The 18,362-nt window shown below is 41.6% G+C and overlaps 2 protein-coding genes and 1 long non-coding RNA gene across 3 annotated transcripts in view; 2 read left to right on the top strand and 1 right to left on the bottom strand.

The window, feature by feature from the left end:
* RGD1565323 (similar to OTTMUSP00000000621) lies at positions 1-17,118 on the top strand. The gene is made up of 3 exons (NM_001109635.1): positions 1-179; positions 2,100-2,370; positions 16,857-17,118. Exons 1-3 carry the CDS (start codon positions 163-165, stop codon positions 16,932-16,934), a joined length of 366 nt encoding a protein of 121 aa, NP_001103105.1. The 5' UTR covers positions 1-162; the 3' UTR covers positions 16,935-17,118.
* The window catches only part of Mylk4 (myosin light chain kinase family, member 4), a 78,274-nt gene continuing 67,189 nt past the window's right edge, over positions 7,278-18,362 (top strand). The window contains exon 1 of the mRNA XM_006253874.5: positions 7,278-7,838. Coding sequence (XP_006253936.1) covers positions 7,584-7,838 — 255 coding nt within the window. The 5' untranslated portion in view covers positions 7,278-7,583. The remainder of the gene's footprint in view (positions 7,839-18,362) is intronic.
* Positions 10,590-18,362, bottom strand: part of LOC134482851 (uncharacterized) — a 23,430-nt gene continuing 15,657 nt past the window's right edge. The window contains exons 2-3 of the long non-coding RNA XR_010059466.1: positions 12,023-12,355; positions 10,590-11,013 (exon numbers count right to left, since the gene is read on the bottom strand). This is a non-coding gene — a long non-coding RNA (uncharacterized LOC134482851). The remainder of the gene's footprint in view (positions 11,014-12,022; positions 12,356-18,362) is intronic.

The raw sequence follows: 18,362 nt of genomic DNA on the forward strand, positions 1-18,362 counted from the left end.
GAAGATACTTCCTCTGGTGGTAGACACTTGTCTTTCCAGATGACCTCTGCCCACTGACAGTGAAGTCTCTTACCGGAGAGTTCTGTGGTCCGCTTGAATTCTACAGATTCCTATTATCTGCTGGAAAGAATCCTCTACTTGCAAAGTGGTTCAGACTCCAGGATGTCCTCCTACAGACGGTAATCGCTTCTGTTTATTGTGATAATGGATCCAGTTGCATTTTTCTATTGGTGTTGCTTTAATTAACAAGTCATTCCAAACTGCAGGCAGAGCTCAATGCTGGGTATTTCTTTATTGAAGGATTATGTGCTAAACTTAAACCTGTTTTAATATGTCTAATTTTATGGCTTCCTGGTCTACTTTTGGTATTGCCTGCAATTCAACATTATATATTAGCCACAGTTCATCATTAAACAGACACACATCTGTCTTCTTATTTTAAGAGTCCCCCCCCCCCCGAGAATGTTAAAAAAAAATACTAATAATGGTCTATAATGAATCTGTAGAGTTCTGGTTAATGTTTTTTGCATGTTTTAAAATGTAAATTCTTTAGGTAATAGATACGAATTTGTAGAGCATACTTTATAACTCTAGTAGGTTATTTTACTCTATGAATGGTAAAAATGAAGTTTCACTGGCAGAATTAGGAATGATTCTTACTAAGTAAAATGAAGTAAGCTTCAGAGAATTTCCAGTAGGGGGCCTCGGGGGCTAGCCACTGGAAAGCACAAATTCAAATCTTGCCTTAATCTTTGTCTCCTTGTATATAGCCAAGTACTACAGAAATACATAGATGCATTTGTGTGTCTAGAATTAAGTGTTACTTTGTAGCATGTACATTACCTAGTTTGTAAGGAGAGTGTTTCAGATCTCTCAGCATGGGAAGCTGCGCTCAGTGTGCAACTGTTAGCAAAGAGGCGATGAAAGGTGTTTGCTACATTCGTCCTCTGAAATGAATTTTTTTTGAAAAATCAACACCAAGTGTCTTAAGATGTAGGCAAGAGGAGTTGGGGTGTGGCTCAGAGGTAGAGGTGTTTGCCCAATTTGTGTGGGTTATTGGATTTAATCTCCAGCACTGAATAACTTAAAGAGAAGGATACTGGCAGAACATCCCTGTGGTGAAGACACTGACCAAGAAGGAGGCATGATTTCCTAAGGAAGAGGGAGAATTCCCTCTTCTGGGACAAACCTTTCTTTCCTGCAGGACTGTGAGGAGAAAGCCATGCCATTGCAGTTAAAAAAAAAAAAAAAAAAAAAAAAAAAAAAAAAAAAAACCAAAACCCAACCTTCACACTGTGTTTCAACCGGTCACTTAGCATGGTGACAGAGTTTTGAATTTGCCCTTTATCTCCTGCAGCTTGGCTAAATTTAGTCTAAGAAAAAAAACATGACAATGAATAGATACCTAGAAAACAAAAGCAAAAACACATGCTCGCTGAGCAGGGCAGCATAGTGGTCTTTTATTGAGAGCCTGAAGGTACTGAAGCTTGGACTTCTCAAGTGAAAGGAAGGGAGATATCTCAGGAAGATCAAAGAAGGAATGTACAAGCAGTGTGGCTACAAATGAGATCTTTCAGCTGGCAGCCACCTATGGTTATCTCTGTTCGGGACAGGTATGAGGCCCACTGCCTCTTCTTCCTGGGGTGACTCAATCTTTCCTGGATTCTAGGAAAGGGACATATACCAGACAGAAATACCTCTGTCTTCATCTATTAGTTCTTAGTGTAGATGATATAAATTTCCTTTTACAAAAGGATCTTCCCAGTTGTTCCTATGTGTAAAAGGTCTGTGGTTCTTTGGAATAATCAACTTGAAATATATTGCATAAACAACCCTGAAGTTGAATTTCTTACTTTCTCTCAGTGTATGTTTTGTTTAATGCAGTGAAGGATATACATGGCCACCTGGTATTGTACTTCTTACTATTTGATTTTGTGGGAAAATGTTTTTAAAAAATTATTTTATTCCCTTTAAAGGTTCCAGCAGTGGAAAAAGTCACAATGTGAATATCTGGGTTACTCCTGATTTGGGAAATGGATGGAGAATAAGTGACCTGAAGTGGTTTTTGTTTGTTTGTTTGTTTGTTCATTTCTTTATAGTCAAGAGAAGGGAGTGCTGAAAAGTCACGATTGTGTCCTGATTTACAAATCTGAGACGGAGGGAGATGAAAGCCCCACTCCTGACAGTAGTCTGATCAGGCTCACCACCAGTATGCTGAAGGTAAAGAGGCTGGAGGAAATTAGCTCGTGCCACAGCAGCAACCCACTGGAGAAGGTGGCCTTTTTTCAGTGCATGGAAGAAGTGGAGAAGGTGAAATGCTTTCTGGAGGAAAATTCAAGTAATCTGGATCTGCAGTCTGGAGACAATGAGGTAATCAGGTTCTACCTTATCTTGTGGATGGTGCTGTTTGTGTGACCCCTTTCAAGGTCAGTGTTGTCACTTGTGTGTAGGAGCAAGGAAGCTTGCAAACAGATAGATTTCCATTCCACTTCTCTGAGGAATGTGGGATAGTTCAGAAGCCTTTGAGCATGCGTTTTACCTGCAGTGCTGAGGAGTTTTGAAATGGGTTCCCAGGACCTGGGAGGGTAGCTCAGTCGAAGAAGCTGTGCATAACACGCTGGAGACCCTGGGTTCCATATCATAGCCCCTCTCAACCAAACATACACCAATAAATACATACATATATATATGGAATATGCTATGGAAAGCATGCTTTATAGAAGGATCATTTAAAATACATTTTGGGGCTGAAAACTCAGAAAAACACCAATTTGGGCACAACTGTGCAGCTTCTAATTTCTTGAAACTCCTGAGCTCTGTAAAGAGTAGAGCCTGACAGCAGAGACAAGAGAAAGGACAGCATTCCTTGCTGATGTCACGATGGTAGAGGCCATTGTGCAAAGCAAGTGTCTGAGATGCATCAGATTCAAACATGGAGCTGCTAATCTGATCAATGAGATGACAGGTACTATGAAAGTAGGTTGAATATTATGTCTAAAGCATGGTAAGCATCTCGAGTGTGTGTGTATGAGGGTGTCAGAGAAGTGTTAGTGTCAGCAGTGGTAGGGAAAGCAGTCTAGCCTGCTATCACAATACTGCAGATACCACTACGCCAGGCACCTCCACTCAAGTAAAGGCATATCCATGACTATACTGAAGAATAGAATTTCAGGATGAGTCAACAGTAAAATGAAGTTGGTGAGCTTATTAAATAGAGGGAAAAATGCTAATGCATGCATGGACATTGATGCACTCTGTGTGTGTATATGTGTGTGTGTGTGTGTGTGTGCTTGTGCATGCACACACGTGTTTGTGTCACATAGGAAAAACAGTACACAATTGAGACCTGGGTATCTAGGTGTCTGTACCATGTACTCATATCTGATTCTGTGAATAGTTACACTGTTTAGAAGATGTGCGCCTGGGAGATGGCTAAGTAGGTAGAGATGCTGCACACAATGCACATAAGTGTGGTGGTCTGACTTAGAATCCAGGAACCTGCATAAAGGTGGAAGGGAAGAACCGAGTCCACAGAATTGTCTTCCAACCCCACGCTGTGGTGGCACATACGCCATACCCCATCTCTCTCACACACATAATACATAGAAAAAAAATTAAAAGATTAATTTACAACAGGTGTAAAGATTAAAGAAAAATTTGAAAATTAAGTAAGAATTATAGGGGTTAGAGAGATGGCTTGTGGCTAAGAGCATACACTGACTTGAAGGGACCTGGGTTTGATCGTCATCCCCCATGAGAAGTTACTCACTACAGCCTGTGACTCCAGCTCCTGGCCTCTATGGGAACAGCAGTCCAGCAGACAGACTGTCTACCTCACACACACACACACACACACACACACACACACACACACACACACACACAAATAAGATGGTTTAGTTACTTTTCTTATCTTAAATTATTTCCTTTTACACATGAAATTGTGAGGTTATTTCACAATGCATATTGTATAGATTTGGGGTGGGAGAAATACTAATGTGGTAAAATCCTTAGTCCTAAACCCCTGAGTCCAAGCCATTTGCCTGCCACAGATAGGGGGAGCTACCAAAGTGCATACAAGCATCCAGCTTCTTAGAGACAGAAGAAATTGTCACAGGCAAAATGTTTGGGAGATGTGAAAGATCCCCTCATAGGGGCCACTAATAGCACAAACAAGTAAACAGAATTTATTTTCTCCTCATGAATTTCTCTAGGAAACAGAAAACCTCTCATCCTTTGTCACTTTGCTAGACAGAAATCAACGAACGGTTTATATGGATTTAATTACTTGTCAAGTCCACTTGTTCTCATAAATCCGTGGTATAATTTTCTTTCGAGGCAGGGTCTTGGGTAGCTCAGGCAGACCTTGAACTCCTTGTGTGCTTAGGATGGCCTTGAATTTCTAACCCTCCTGCCTCTACCTTCTAAGAACTAAGATTACAGCTCTGTGCCACTGTGCCAAGTTTAAGTGATAAAAACGTTAAAAAGTGATAAAAAGCTAACAGTTTTAAAATTGGGAGTTTTTGGTGCGTTGGATTATAAGCTTTCTTCAGAAGAATTGTTTTTATGATTACCAACTGTTCTAGAAAGTTCAAAACCTAAATTGGAAGTTACGTGCTTCGGCATTTGGGGGAAAGAGTCTGTAGCGACCCTAAAAGAAGTAAACAAATGTTTGGGAGCAGGTCCCTTTCGGCTTCATGCTACGGTGGAGTCCATCAAAGGTAGACACCAATGACAAGGAGCACCATATGTCCTGTTCAGTTTTTTATTTATAAGTGGAGGGGGACCCAGAGCTGTCACCATGAGTACCTCTGTCCTTCTCTGGCCATGCAAAGATGGACAGGTACAGCTGTCAGAGGCTGGGGGAGCTCTCCCTGTGGTGACTAAAGCCCAATCTGTGGGTGCAGCACAGCCAGCAGGCCCAGCAGTGGACAGGTAGGGAGGCCACCTCCGCAGCTTGGGTGAGTGGACACAGCTGGGTTACCACGGCTGTCTCCATCTTCTGCAGGGCTGCAGTAGATCTCTTCTTGTGCCACTCTTTCTCCCAGGACCATTTAAAAGGCCTGTCAGCTTTCTCACCCTCTTTTCTTCCCCCTCCCATTCTCTTTCTGAGAAGATTAGGGCTGCTAATGGCAGAAACATTTGCTGGCTGCACTGAACGGCAGTTTTCACTGGATTTCAGACTCTCTGGGGACACAGCTTTGTTCTGGAAGCTCAGAGAACTGTTTCCAAAAGCAACTTTATCTGCTTTCAGTCCCAAGAGCAGAAAAACTGTATATAAATTTAACAACCTGTATTTGTTAAAATAGCCCAGTGAAGCTCAGGTTCTTTTTTTACCTTTCCTGCTCTTAACCAGGATTTTCTGTTTCATTTATTTTCCTTTCACCAGATTTATTTTAAACTACCTTTATCTTCCTCCGGTTTCTGCATGAATTGTTAAATACTGCATAGTCTACTTCTTTGGACTCAAAACATTTAATTTATTTTATGATTTTTAACTTTGCTTCTTTAATTCGTCTTTATTTTCCATTTGACTCTCTACTGCCCCTTGTTCTTCTGTTACAATGCTGCTAGATTTCAAAAGGTTTGTGACTTAAAGCTTTCATCTGCCCCTTCTTTTCCATCCCATATCTCAAAACTAAAGACTCAGAGGATAGCAGAGGCTTCTCCCCAAGTAAGGAGCTGGCGATAGATCGGAAGTGATAGTCATCTGCCCCAAGAATAAGGCCACAGCTCCACTTCCCTTGTCCCAGATATTTTCCTCTCCTTCCTTTATATCACACATATGAGCTCTGTAACTCTAATTCTTCAGCTCAGTCTTAACCTCAAGAAAACATTAAATCTGTGCAATCATCAATACCCTATATCCATCACTTCCAGTTCATCTCCAACCGGACTTCCCACCAGCACAACTGTCTTACCTGCAAGATTTTATACAAGTCAAGCTCCCCCCACACCCCCGCAACTCCCAGCCATCCCCCTGAAATGCTCAGTACAAAGCTTAGATTTTGCATTCACTCTGAGGCCAGGCCCTTGCCCCAGCCCTCCCATGAGGACACCTACAACATGATCAAAAGATCATGCATATATGGAAATTAAATAAATGGTTGAATAAAGTATATTCCGCAGATAATCATGTGCCACCATATACTAGATCTGAACTTATTCAAAGTATATTATTGGAATCGGGTGGAATTTAACAAGCAGTGATCTGAATGATGAGCTTAGTAACCAGCATGTATATACCGTGATCTTGTAGATGAAAAATAGTCCTCACAACTACAATTATAGCTACTCTGATATGATCAAATGTAGAGCTTTAATTAAATGATTATATCCATACTTTTTGTTCTGGGGACCCAAACCAAATTCTCAAGGATATGCTATACCCCCAACCCATAGTTCTACATTTTATAGTCAAGACAATTTATGCTCACTTCCCTTGGTTTTCTCCACCTTTCTGTGCATCCCTAATTTCCTGTCATTTACCCTGACACCTTGGTCCCAGGTGCAAAAACTAAGGGACATTAGAATTTGGATGGTCCATTTACAAGAATCTATCTCTGGGAGCCACTCCTCCAGGACTGATTCAAGGTGGATCACTTGGGAATCTACACTAATTGTGATTTGAGCGGAAAAGCCTTCCTCAGTTAGAAGATTTCAGTGCTGGGAATGTGCTTCAGTGAGTGGGATGCTTGCTTGGCATGCATGAGGCCTGAGCTTGAGCAGTAGCACCACGTAACCTGGGCATGATCACCTACTCCGTGTTTGAAATCCTAGCACTTAGGAGGTAGAGGCAGGTGGATCAGAAGTTGAAGATCATTCTGAGGCCAGCCTGGGATGCATGGGACCTTGTCCCAAAAACAAAAGACAAAAAGAAGGGAAAAGAAAAAAACCCCTCAAAATACAATACCACTACTATAAACAAAACCAGGTTCAGTTCTTCCATAGCCCCATTTAGATGGTCCAAAGAGACCATCTCTCATAGACCCTGGGATGTTTAAATACCTCTCACAGATATTCAAAGACTGAACTAAACAAAAATATTTCTTAGCTGAATAGGCAAAAGACTAAAGAAGGTTGGTTGGGTAGAGCATGGGTGTCCCGATTTTGATTGAGTTGGCTGTTTTAATAGCAGGTGGCATTTTCTGACAGCTGCGATGAAATGGTACCACCAGCCATGTTCATAATGACTATTCTTAGATCCCAAAACAGCATAGGTAAAGATGGAGGCTTTTCATTTTTGAAGTTACATTCTTTCACCCTCCCCTGTTTTTTTTTTTTTTTTTTTTTTTTTTTTGCTCTTTGCCCTACAATGGCAAGGGAAAGTTTCCTAGGTGTCATTGGCCCAGCAGAGGCAACTGATGCCAGTTACTATGAAGCTACTAGTCCTTGACCAGGGGACGAACACACGTGTGTCAGTGTAAATTATGACTGGCGATTTTCCTCTGTCCTTGCACCTGTCTCTGATCTGTCACAAAAAGTCATCATGTGTTTCCTTTTAAAGAAACAGAGTATTAGTTGATCGTGTAACCGGAGACACCCAGCGTAGGACTGCACAAAGAATCCCATTGCGGTTCACAATGCCCACTCCTCAGAGCAGAGCAGGGAGCACAGGGAGCTTCGAAAGTGGCTGTGCTAGACCAGGGCAGGGAAGGTGCCTACAAAGCCAGAGACTTCACTGCTGCTCGCGGAGTATGGAGTCCTCACTTCGAAGAAAAGACCTCTGGATTGTGGGTAGCGTGTGCCTTCTGTCGTCTTCGGTCTTCTGGCGCCTGTTCCGGTCAGTGGCGGCATGGGGAGGCCTCAAGCAGGCCCCTGCACTTGAGAATGCACAGGTAGTGAAATCCTCTTGAACTAGGGCAGATTCATTTTGCAATTCTCTTTGAACATTTCCAGCCCGGGAGTGGTGCTTGCCAAAGGCAGTTGATCTATGCCTTGCTGGATCTTTGCCCGGGACTACAGTCTTAGGAGGACTGGGATAATAATAGTGACATGTGGCAACGTCATCATTTCTAGCAATTGTACCAACTTTCGGGGAATCTTGAAGCAGCTGTGTCTGGAATTAACTTCATTAAGTTGGTGATCTGTTTTGGGTATGAGAACTAAAAATAATGTTGGCATCACTTCATTCTTTTTTTTTCTTTATATATGTCTTAGTTATGAAAGAAAAAAGTGTAAGATTCACCCTGCTTGTAGGAAATCTCCTGTAGGCACAGCCCTGAGGGGTGCTGAGTATTGGGGACGTCACCTTGCATGCTTTGGGGTGCCGCTGATGTGGCTTTCCACAAGCTCTTCCTAGGATGGACTTCTGTGGGCAACATGCAATTCTGGAAGAGAAATTGTTCTCAGTATAAAGAGCTTAGTACTCTCTGAGAGGAGGTGGTCATTCCCAGATAAACAGTTCTCCCTATTGATTACCTTATCAATTACCATCTGCTAAGACAGTTTAGCAATCGCTGCAGAAGACCATGTGGATCAGCACATCTATTGGAAAGGCAGGCTTGCAACAGTGTTTCTCGGCACCTTTTCTTTCTCTGCCATCCTCTTCCAGCATCCCCTCCCCCACTCATCTCTTCCATGAATTTGTATTTCAATTCCTTAAAAAAATAGGTTTTTTTTTTTTTTTCTGAAGGACTAGAGCTCAGTTGGTGAAGTGCTTGCATTGCAGGAATGAAGGCATGACCCTCAGAACCCACGTAAAAATGTCAGGCGTAGTGACCTATCTTGTAACCTCAATGCTGGATCCCAGTGCATACTGGCCAGCCAACCTAGCCTAATTAGTGAACTCCAGTGAGATCCTGTTTCAAAAAGAGGTAGGTAGTGTTCCTGAGGACATCTAACCCCCATTTCCCCCTCCCCGTGTCCCTGCTACCACAAAAGTGCTTGTATGCACACAGTGCTAGGCATCAAACCCAGGACCTTGAAATTTCTAATTTTGTGCTGCTGAGCCACATCACAGACCTTCCCATAAACTTTATTTCTACAGATACTGCTATCAGTAAATAGTATTTATACCCGAATGCATTGTATACATGCACACCCTTTATGCGTACAAACAATAAGGTTTTCTTCACCTTTTCTCCACACAGAACCAATGCCCCGCTGGAGTACTATTGCTCCACTGGCAATATATTATTTACAGTTTAAAAGTTATTTCCTGAGAGGGTGGTTTCAGAGCATATTCTAGCAGTGTGCATGCAGACATTGCTTGTGTCTTATCCTAGGGAGAAACTGCAAGTTCTGTGTCTTGGTGGTGTTCAGAAGACATAACTCTGTGCTTCCCCAATGCCTGAGCCTTCACTTCTATGATTACGAAATGAATCAAAAGAACAGATGAATCTTGAGATGGTAGTTGATGGAGAAAAACAGCAGAGGAAAAAACCCTGAGGCATGTGCAAACCTGCCTTTAGGATAGTACTGACTTCACGGTTGTCTGCTCTGGGGCTCTTCAGACCTAGTGACTGGTGCCCAAGCATTAATCACATCTGGCTGCTTAATATATCTTTTGTGGGGAATATCAGGAGGGCTACATTTCTTCGGTGAGAAACACCATAAGGGCCTGCAGCTTCTATGTGGAAAAGAATGGCATTCACTGAAGCTCTGAGATGGGGGCCACTGGTATTTCTACCTCTGGTATCTGCCTTTAGAAGTCCCACACATATTTTCTCAAAGGTCTCTTGTAGCTTTTTCCCTATAAAGAAAAGCTCATTAATGTCAGATTTACAACATAGCTCTTACCCGTTTTCATCATTAATGGTTGTTTATAATGTTGACAACTGATTACCTTAGAAAATTGCCCAAGCACAACAGTTTATGGATTCTTTTTCATAGAAGTGTCAGAAAATCCATTTGTCTCCAGTCAAGGAGTAAAGGCTTTGCAATGCACTATGTGTAGATTCTGTCTCCTGTAAAGTTCTATGTGCCCTTGAATGCGGATACAGATGAGAAACTTTACAATGTACATTGCTCCAGTGTCTCTGAATAATCAAAATTTTGATAATTTATATAATTTCTGTTAGTTCTTTAATATGAAGAAAATATATTTATTTCACCTATCTCTATCAAAACTGAGCTACATAGTTAAATATATAATTGTTGATGGTTATGTCTACATTTCTTGGTAAGAGAATGCCTAACACATGTGTTAATGAAATTTCTAAATATAATTTACCAGACTGTGTTCCTCCATTTCCCAAAACCATTATGGTCATAAAAATGTGCATTTATCTATTAGCATTACCCAGACTTCCATTTTTCAGCGACCATCTTCCTGACGTTTGCTATACAATTGACCCTCTATATCCCTGAATTGCACATCTGTGGATTCAGCCAGCCATGGAGAAAACATTATGTCTGTACTGAGCATCTGCAGCCATTTTTCCTTGTAATTATTCCCTAAATAATAGAGAACAACAGCTCTCAGCATATACTGCTTTAGGTATTATAAGTAAGTCAGAGATGATTTAAAGCACAGGAGAGGAGGTACCCCATCATATGTAAACCTTATGACAGTTTAGGTAAAAGATTTTTAAAAACTGTGGAAGGGGTTCCAGAAACAGATCTCCCAAGTATACATCCCAATAGTGGTCCTTTCATGTTACTTTTATTTTTATTACTATTCTAATGCCAACCTATTTAAAGGATTTTTAGCAAAAGCAAAAATAGAACAAAATCGCAATTTTGACATGCTAAGAACAGATTTTTCAAATGCACAGCAATGCATATGCAACATAAATTTTAAAATGAGTTGTTAGTATGTGACCTCAGAGAACCTAATCCCCCCCTACACACACACACACACACACACACACACACACACACACACACACACACACACAACCAGGTGTTCCCTGATCAGCCTCCAGCACCTGCAACAGTAACTGTTTCCAGGTCTTAGCCCAGTGGCATTTGACCCTTTTCCCTAAGTTTTTCTATTTCCTGTCTATTGTGTGACAGCAATCATAAAGTCCAAGGAAACCAAGGCAAGCAGGCAACTGCAGAGTCTTCTTCCTATGGAAAAGAGAAAATTGAAAATTGAAAATAAGAGACATTTATTATATAGAACATTCATCTTTGGAAAGTTTGCGTAAGATTTTTATGTGACCAAGACTGTATGTCTAGTGTCTCCAAACTGCCACTCCTGAATTCCTACCAGAAAGCAGAACCTGAAACCAGAGCTTGTGTTTGGATCCTTAATTTGGGAATTGGCTCCTAGGAATAGGCATGGAAGCTTGAAGTGTGAGATTGTAAAAGAAGGAAGCCCAGCGTGATGCTAGGTCAGCTGGCCACTGTGGACGGGAGGATTCATAGTTGGACCCCTGTTGTAGGATTGAAGTCCACCAGGCTCTGTCTCTAATGCTAAGTTTAACATGCCCTGGGGCATGTTCAGTAGCCTCTGTGTAAGCATGGATTCACCAGGTATTCACTCAGAAATGCCAGATGCAGAAGCTCTGAGGGGTCCAGGAAGAGTCCCCATATAGTTGCTTCAGCAACAGCTGGAGCAGAGGTAGGCCAGACTGTGGAGAGGACACATCAAGTATCCTTCAAATACATTAAGTTACAAAGTTTTGCCTTTGAGGACTTGCCAATCAGATAGTGGTTTTGGAGGGGGGGGTGTTCTTTTCTTTTCTCAGTTTGGGGTTGGTTTTTAAGGTTGTTACCAGCTGTGGTTTCACCAGTTTCCAGCTTGTAGCTTACTTTTGGTATCACTGGCTTATGCCAGGAAACTTTTGCACACTTTAAGATGAAAGTCATGAGGAGACAAGCACTGGCGTCACAATAAGCCTTTCTTGGGGACTGTGATTGAGTGCACGGGAGACAGCGCAGGCATGGCTTGGGGTCTCAGACTGCTCCTTGAGGCTTGAGGAATAATGCTTACATATACATGTAGCATAGTGGGTCATACTAGGTCTACTCCATTACACAGGAGGTACAGGCAAGCAGATCTCTGAGTTGGAGGTCATACCAAGATACACTGTCTCAAAGTAAAGAGTTGATACAAAAAACAGCCTGGCCTTACCTGATACATTCTCAGTGGTGCACAGGATCCCAGGATGCCTGCACACCTTGTCAGTTCTTTCTGTCCACATATGGTTTTTCACTTGACACAGACTTAATGCTCATGAACCTTGCTGTCTTTCTGCATGAGGCTCACAAAAATAGTGATGGAGGTGCTTACTATTGCTCCTTACCCCTGTATGTGGGGGAGAGAGCTTTCTGAAACTGGCCATTGGTGGAAACCACTTTCTGAAAGCAGTCAGTGTTTAGCAGGAATCTTTGGTGAGCCCTCCTGCTCCATCTCAGAGGCACCCACTAGATGGCTGGTTGGTTTTAACTGTCAGTATGTCACAACCTAGAATCAACAGAGAAGAGAATCTTAAAGAGGGATTATCTAGATCATGATGGCCTTTGGGCATGTCTTTGAGGGATTATCTTGACTGGTTATTGAAGGACTGTACCCTAGACTATGTAAGATTGAATAACGCTAGCCAAGGAGAAGCAGCGCCAAGCACACACATATTTTCTTGTTTGTTCTTAACAGTAGAGGTGATGTGCTAGCTGCTTGGGTTCTTGCCTTGGCTTCCCCCAGATGAGAGATGTGACCTGGAATTGTAAACAAAGTAATCCCCTTCCTTCGCTGTGTTAATATATTTACCACAGCAGAAATGAAGGATGCCTGACCACAGTCCACATCAGGACTCTTGTGCTTGTTCTCAAAACCAGCACTGAGCATGGTCTCGAGAATAGTTTCCAGCCCCAATTCTCCACTCTTCAAACCTATGGGAGTTCTTTACATTCTTTGACTAGCAGTGTGTGCCTGTCGCTTTTTGTCATAGTGGGGCACTGTTTGGATAAAGTTAAGTGGCAGGTATATGTGGAAAGGCTTTGTAAAATGTGGAGCTCTGTAACTGTAATCAGTTTCAGCTCCTGTTGCTTTCTTCTGCATCTGAGTCTCGGGCCCTATGTCACCTTACACACAGAGATGACCACGAGCATGGATAGCTTCTGTCTGTGTACCGCCCCCTAGTGTTTATTTTAACAATTCTTTCAACCTCATCTAATGCTTTTCAGGGAGGGGAAAGCACTTGATTTATGAGTTCATTTTATGGAATGAAGATGATATATGCTTTTTAAAATGCCTTTATAAATCTTTAGTATCAGTCCATGGCTCATGGCTTCACCCAGCGGGAGGCTCTGCTGTTTTTAGATTATGGTGGTACTTTTTGTTAATATCTTGTGTTGTTGGGCATGTTGGCTGTAAGTCAACTTGGGGTACAGCCTACAATGTACAAGGCTCTAGATTTGCTTTCTGACAGACAGACTACATACATACATACAGAGAGAGAGACAGAGACAGACAGAGAGAGAGAGAGACAGAGACAGAGAGAGAGAGAGAGAGACAGAGAGAGAGAGAGAGAGAGAGAGAGAGAGAGAAGGGACCTTGGAGGCCAGCTTATCCAAATCTTTTTTTTTTTAAGATTTATTTATTTATTATATATAAGTACACTGTAGCTGTCTTCAGATACACCAGAAGAGGGCATCAGATCTCTTTACAGATGGTTGTGAGCCACCATGTGGTTGCTGGGAATTGAACTCATGACCTCTGGAAGAGCGGTCGGACGCTCTTAACCGCTGAGCCATCTCTCCAGCCCCCTATCCAAATCTTTGAAAGAAGGACTCAAACCCAAGAGCAGTAAAGCAGATTTATCTAAGATTCCTGTCAAGGGAGGGACTATCTTTTCTGAACATCAGGCATTTCTTCCAACTCATCTTCTGTGCTGCCAGAGCCAGCTTTTTTATTCATAGTTCTTGTCTCTATTAGGGTTGTTCTCCCACTGGCTACTTCCTACATTGAATCTACAGATCAAGATCTGGCTCAGTTCCTTGAGTCCTGCAGGCTCTTGTCCTGCTGGTTAAAGCACCCGTCAGGCCCTGGGGCTTACACCTGGGCCCATGGTTTCTAGCTCTGCACTGATTGTCACTGGTGCTTAATTTCCAGGGGCTCAGCCCTGCACCCAGAAATTCTCTGAACATCTCAGCATGAGAGCTGGAAGCCTGCACAGCAGGGGGTGAGCCCAGAGACTCCACAGCAACAGGTGTGAGGTTAATGATCTTGTCAGTGGCTCAGGCATCAGGAAATTCTATAAAAAGAGAAATAACTAGGCTAGAAGCCAGTAGTGTGTGAGCTCACATTCCAACATGTCTAACTGTTAGCTTCCAGTATTTGTATTCTCCACATGAGCAAGCTAGATCTCTTCCCACATTTTCTACATAGTCTAATGCTTATATTAATGAAAGTAAGACAAAGGTCAGGCATAAAAATGAGATATTAGCACAAAATTTTCATTCACAAATATCTCTAACTCACCCATACCAGAATCTAAGTATTCATTTAAATCATTACATAGAAATTTTACATTAACTAAAAAAAAACAACTATCACTAAGCTAGAAAGGTACTGTGTTGGCTATGCTCAGATGCCAATAACAGCTGTCAAACAACGAAGGGAAAACACATGAAACCCACTGACAACAGCTACTTCATTTGCTTATGGTCACTGGTAGTCTCCAAAAGAGGCAGAACCTGGCCAAAGGAAAGAAAAAAAAAAAAAAAAGACTATTCCTTTAGGCATCAAACAGGGTTACAGTAGGTGAAGTCTCTATTCCTTTTAGTAAAGAGGTTGGTTAGGGGACCCATTCAGATGACCCGGCAGGCCTTAGTTATTGAGAAATGTAAGAACTGAAGGTGTTAGGTCTCACTCTTCATAGAATGAGCATATAACACTTATACATTATCCGTCCCTAGGGAGGGGGTGCAGTCCATAGTGTCTCACATGTTGTGCACATGTGCTGCACCCCACTTCAATTTTTATGTGCTTAGGGCTGTGTTTGCTGATTACCTATGCCTTTGACCTGGTTGTATTCCTTTATTTACACAGTTATTTTAAAGACAGATACATAAATAATCCCCACCGCATGTCAGAACTTGTTCTAAGTACTTTATAAATGGGATGGAGCTCAGGGTCTTTGGCTAGCACTGTAAGGCCTGGGGCCTAGTCTCCAGCAGTGCAACAACAAAACTCTGTGACAACCTCAGGAGGCAGACCCATCCCTGACAGAGCATTAACATTTATGCTGCCTGTTCCAGTCCCTGTGCTAAGTACTTCCCACACGGTGTGTGTGTGTGTGTGTGTGTGTGTGTGTGTGTGTGTGTATTTTCACAGTTGCCCCATAAAGCTCTTTGACTACAGAAAAATAAGCTAAGGCTTACTGGAACTAAGAATTTCACCACAGTGATATAACTGCATGAATATCATGATATTTTTTTCTGAATAGATTCATTTGTCTAACACTTAAAGCCCATATGAAGACTTAATTGCCAGAATTTTTGTTAGAGTTTTTTTTTTTTAATTGTTTCTTAGAGAAGTTTTGGGTCCATAGCAAAACCAAGAGAAAGTTACAGAGCTCTGCCCACAATTGCATCTCCCACAATACAGACTGCCTAGGCGACCCGTGCTTTTGTTTTAACTAGTCTTTTTGTTTTAACAAGCCTACACGGAGACTCTGTAGTTTATAGTGAGGCTCACTCCTGGTGTACATTCTGCGGGTTTGAAATTTCATGTTTATACCATTATAGTAATTTAAATTTAAAAAGCCACAGAAACAGTAAATATTTATAGACAAACAGATTTTTCTAAGGGCAATTTGTTTTATCCTCACATGGTCTGGAGTAGTTTTCCCAATTTAATGACTGTTTGAATTGTTTGCTTTTCAAGCTCACACAAAAAGAATGGGTAGGTTTTGAATGTCTACTTTGCCGACCTGTAAACTCAGGCTCTTGTCAGCAAATGCAAACTAACATCGCCCTCCAGTGGAAAGAAGCTGAAAAAGCTCCTGTGGGCGGAAGGTGAACTCTCAAGCTTTTTGTTTTATTCCTGGTGCCAAGTATGGAACCCAGGACCTTTTGTGGGCTTGGCCAGTGCTCTACCACCACTGTTCAAACGAACGCCAGCACTTATACTCAGTTCTGCATTAGACAAGATGCACTGTCCAAGATCTGATTGATTTAAGCACACAAAGGTTAGACAAAACCCTGTGCTCTTTATACCCCACTGTTCTGTCAATAGCTCCTATGAATTTTTTTTCCATCCCGTAGAAGTCTTGACTAGCATATGCAACTGGCATTTCACCATAGCTAGCTTTATGAAGGCAGATAGTCCCCAAACACACTGCTTCTCTTCTTATAGCACAACTTGTCTATTGTGTTTCACTTCACCGTGGTTGAGGTGTGAGACACTTTCCCCTGCAATACACATTGACATATGTGTGACTACAGATCTGAATTTCATTTGGCCTCTTTCTTTTCATACCTACTGGAATGACGGCAACATGAGCTGGCTTGTGTCGCTATCATGTAAGGACGTATGTAGAAGACTTGGCATCAGATACCATGGAGATGGGGAAAGGATTCCCAGCCGGAATGAGCTGCAGAGCCAAGATCATATGCAATATGCGAATATTCAAACACTGTATGATGGGATCCTGCTATCTGATGTGCATAAGAATAAAGCAACATGGGCTTCACAGACAGGAGGCAAAGCCCATTGGTTTACTAGGTACATACTACTAAATAAATATCCTTAGGAGACAAGGAGTGCACATCCAGGTCAAACCTGGCATAGATTGTTTCTAAAAATCATCAACTCTGAAATTATAACAATTACCATCATCTGCCTAACAAAAGGAGTAAAAGAGATTCTTTTGGTGTCTAGAACCCTGTCTCAATTACAGGGCCATTCCCGGCTTACACAGAGAAAGCTCTATTCTTTACTTTATGCTCTCTCTTTTTCCTAGAGAACCGTCACGAGTCCCAAACTCAGGGGTCCAGCTACTGACATGGTGTTGTATTCTAATGAGATTTGTCGGGAATAAATGGAAGGCTGGCAAGTCAAGAGGCACAGCTCTTAATCCGGTCAATAAAGTATCAAATCTCTGCCTTCCCTCATGTTCTGTGAAGCCTGTTCTATCTGGTTCTCACAAGTCAAATGATAGAGTCCCACTGCACAGCATTTACTTCACACTTTCGATTGTATAAAGGCACATTCTCGTTATTAAATTATTTAATTGTCTGACATTTTATTCATGCTGAGTCACATTACAGTCTATAAAGAGTTACAGCTGAACTCCATTAAAATTTATTTCTAAGTATTCTACTTCAATATTGTTTCCCAACTCACAATTAACAGCCTGGGGCTCTACGATAGATGTGGGGGATGGTTCATTTCTTGATCCCAGTATTGTTTCTACTCAAATTCATATCCCGGGTGTCCACTCAATAGCTGTGTGCCATTACTCATTCCATTTTTCTTTGTCTCAGTTTTTGTATCATCACATAGCTATAATGATGTCAAATTATTTGGGGGAAGGATTACAAAAGATGATGTGCCTGTAAGCAGGTGGCTTGGTGTCTGGCACAGACATTCAACCTCCACATTGACTCCTGGTCCTGCTTTTGGTTATACTCCATACTTTTGATCATTTCCTTTCCTTGAGATTGCTTTTGTAATCTTTCAAGACCAGATTCAAATCTCTCCACAGATGGTTCTAATCTGATCTTTCATATACAATGTTCAAGTACCCCGAGCTGGCTGTGGCTGCTTTATATGTCTTTCATAATCATTACTGTTTTGCAGGCAAACTCTTCCATGTCCAGAAAGCTAGAGCTTTCTCTCCAGAAGGATTGTTTTGTTTATCTATGTTGTATCATATCCTTCAATGAGATAAACCCATTTACTTTTGTGTACTGTTTATCTATAGCTGTTTGGTATAATTTCTTTAGTTTTAGAAGGGACGGTAATTAATATACTTATTCAACTATTTAGACGAAGTCATGAATATAGCCAGTCAGGATATTTGAATAATTTGGGTTTGCCTACTTTTTTTTTTTTCCCCAAGATCTTCAAACGGAATACACTGGAGTGAATTTTAATCCTTTCTCTGCAGATAGGATCAATCTTGCAAGGTCAGTGTGGTCTGACACACCCTGAGTGTCTTCATTCAATATCAGCAAGAAGAAAGGCATTCATTGTGTCGAATGCCATCTTGTCTCCTCGGGAAAAGAAGGCAATCTGATTCTCCTTGGTCAAAATTGTTAACTTTTATTCTACAGTGGCACTAGATCACTGGAAATTGTTTTTAACAATGGCAATAAGGCATTGCCTAGGTTCTGGTGTCCCTTTTAGACTCAACCTAGAAAGAATAAGCCAATTTGAATAGCTTGCTTTATAGGTTCTACTTTGTCAGATATTATTTTACAGCGATACAGAAATGGCCGTTCGCCATATAGTGGAATCTTATTCC

The sequence above is a fragment of the Rattus norvegicus genome, chromosome 17, assembly GCF_036323735.1.
Source record: "Rattus norvegicus strain BN/NHsdMcwi chromosome 17, GRCr8, whole genome shotgun sequence".
Classification (NCBI taxonomy): domain Eukaryota; kingdom Metazoa; phylum Chordata; class Mammalia; order Rodentia; family Muridae; genus Rattus; species Rattus norvegicus.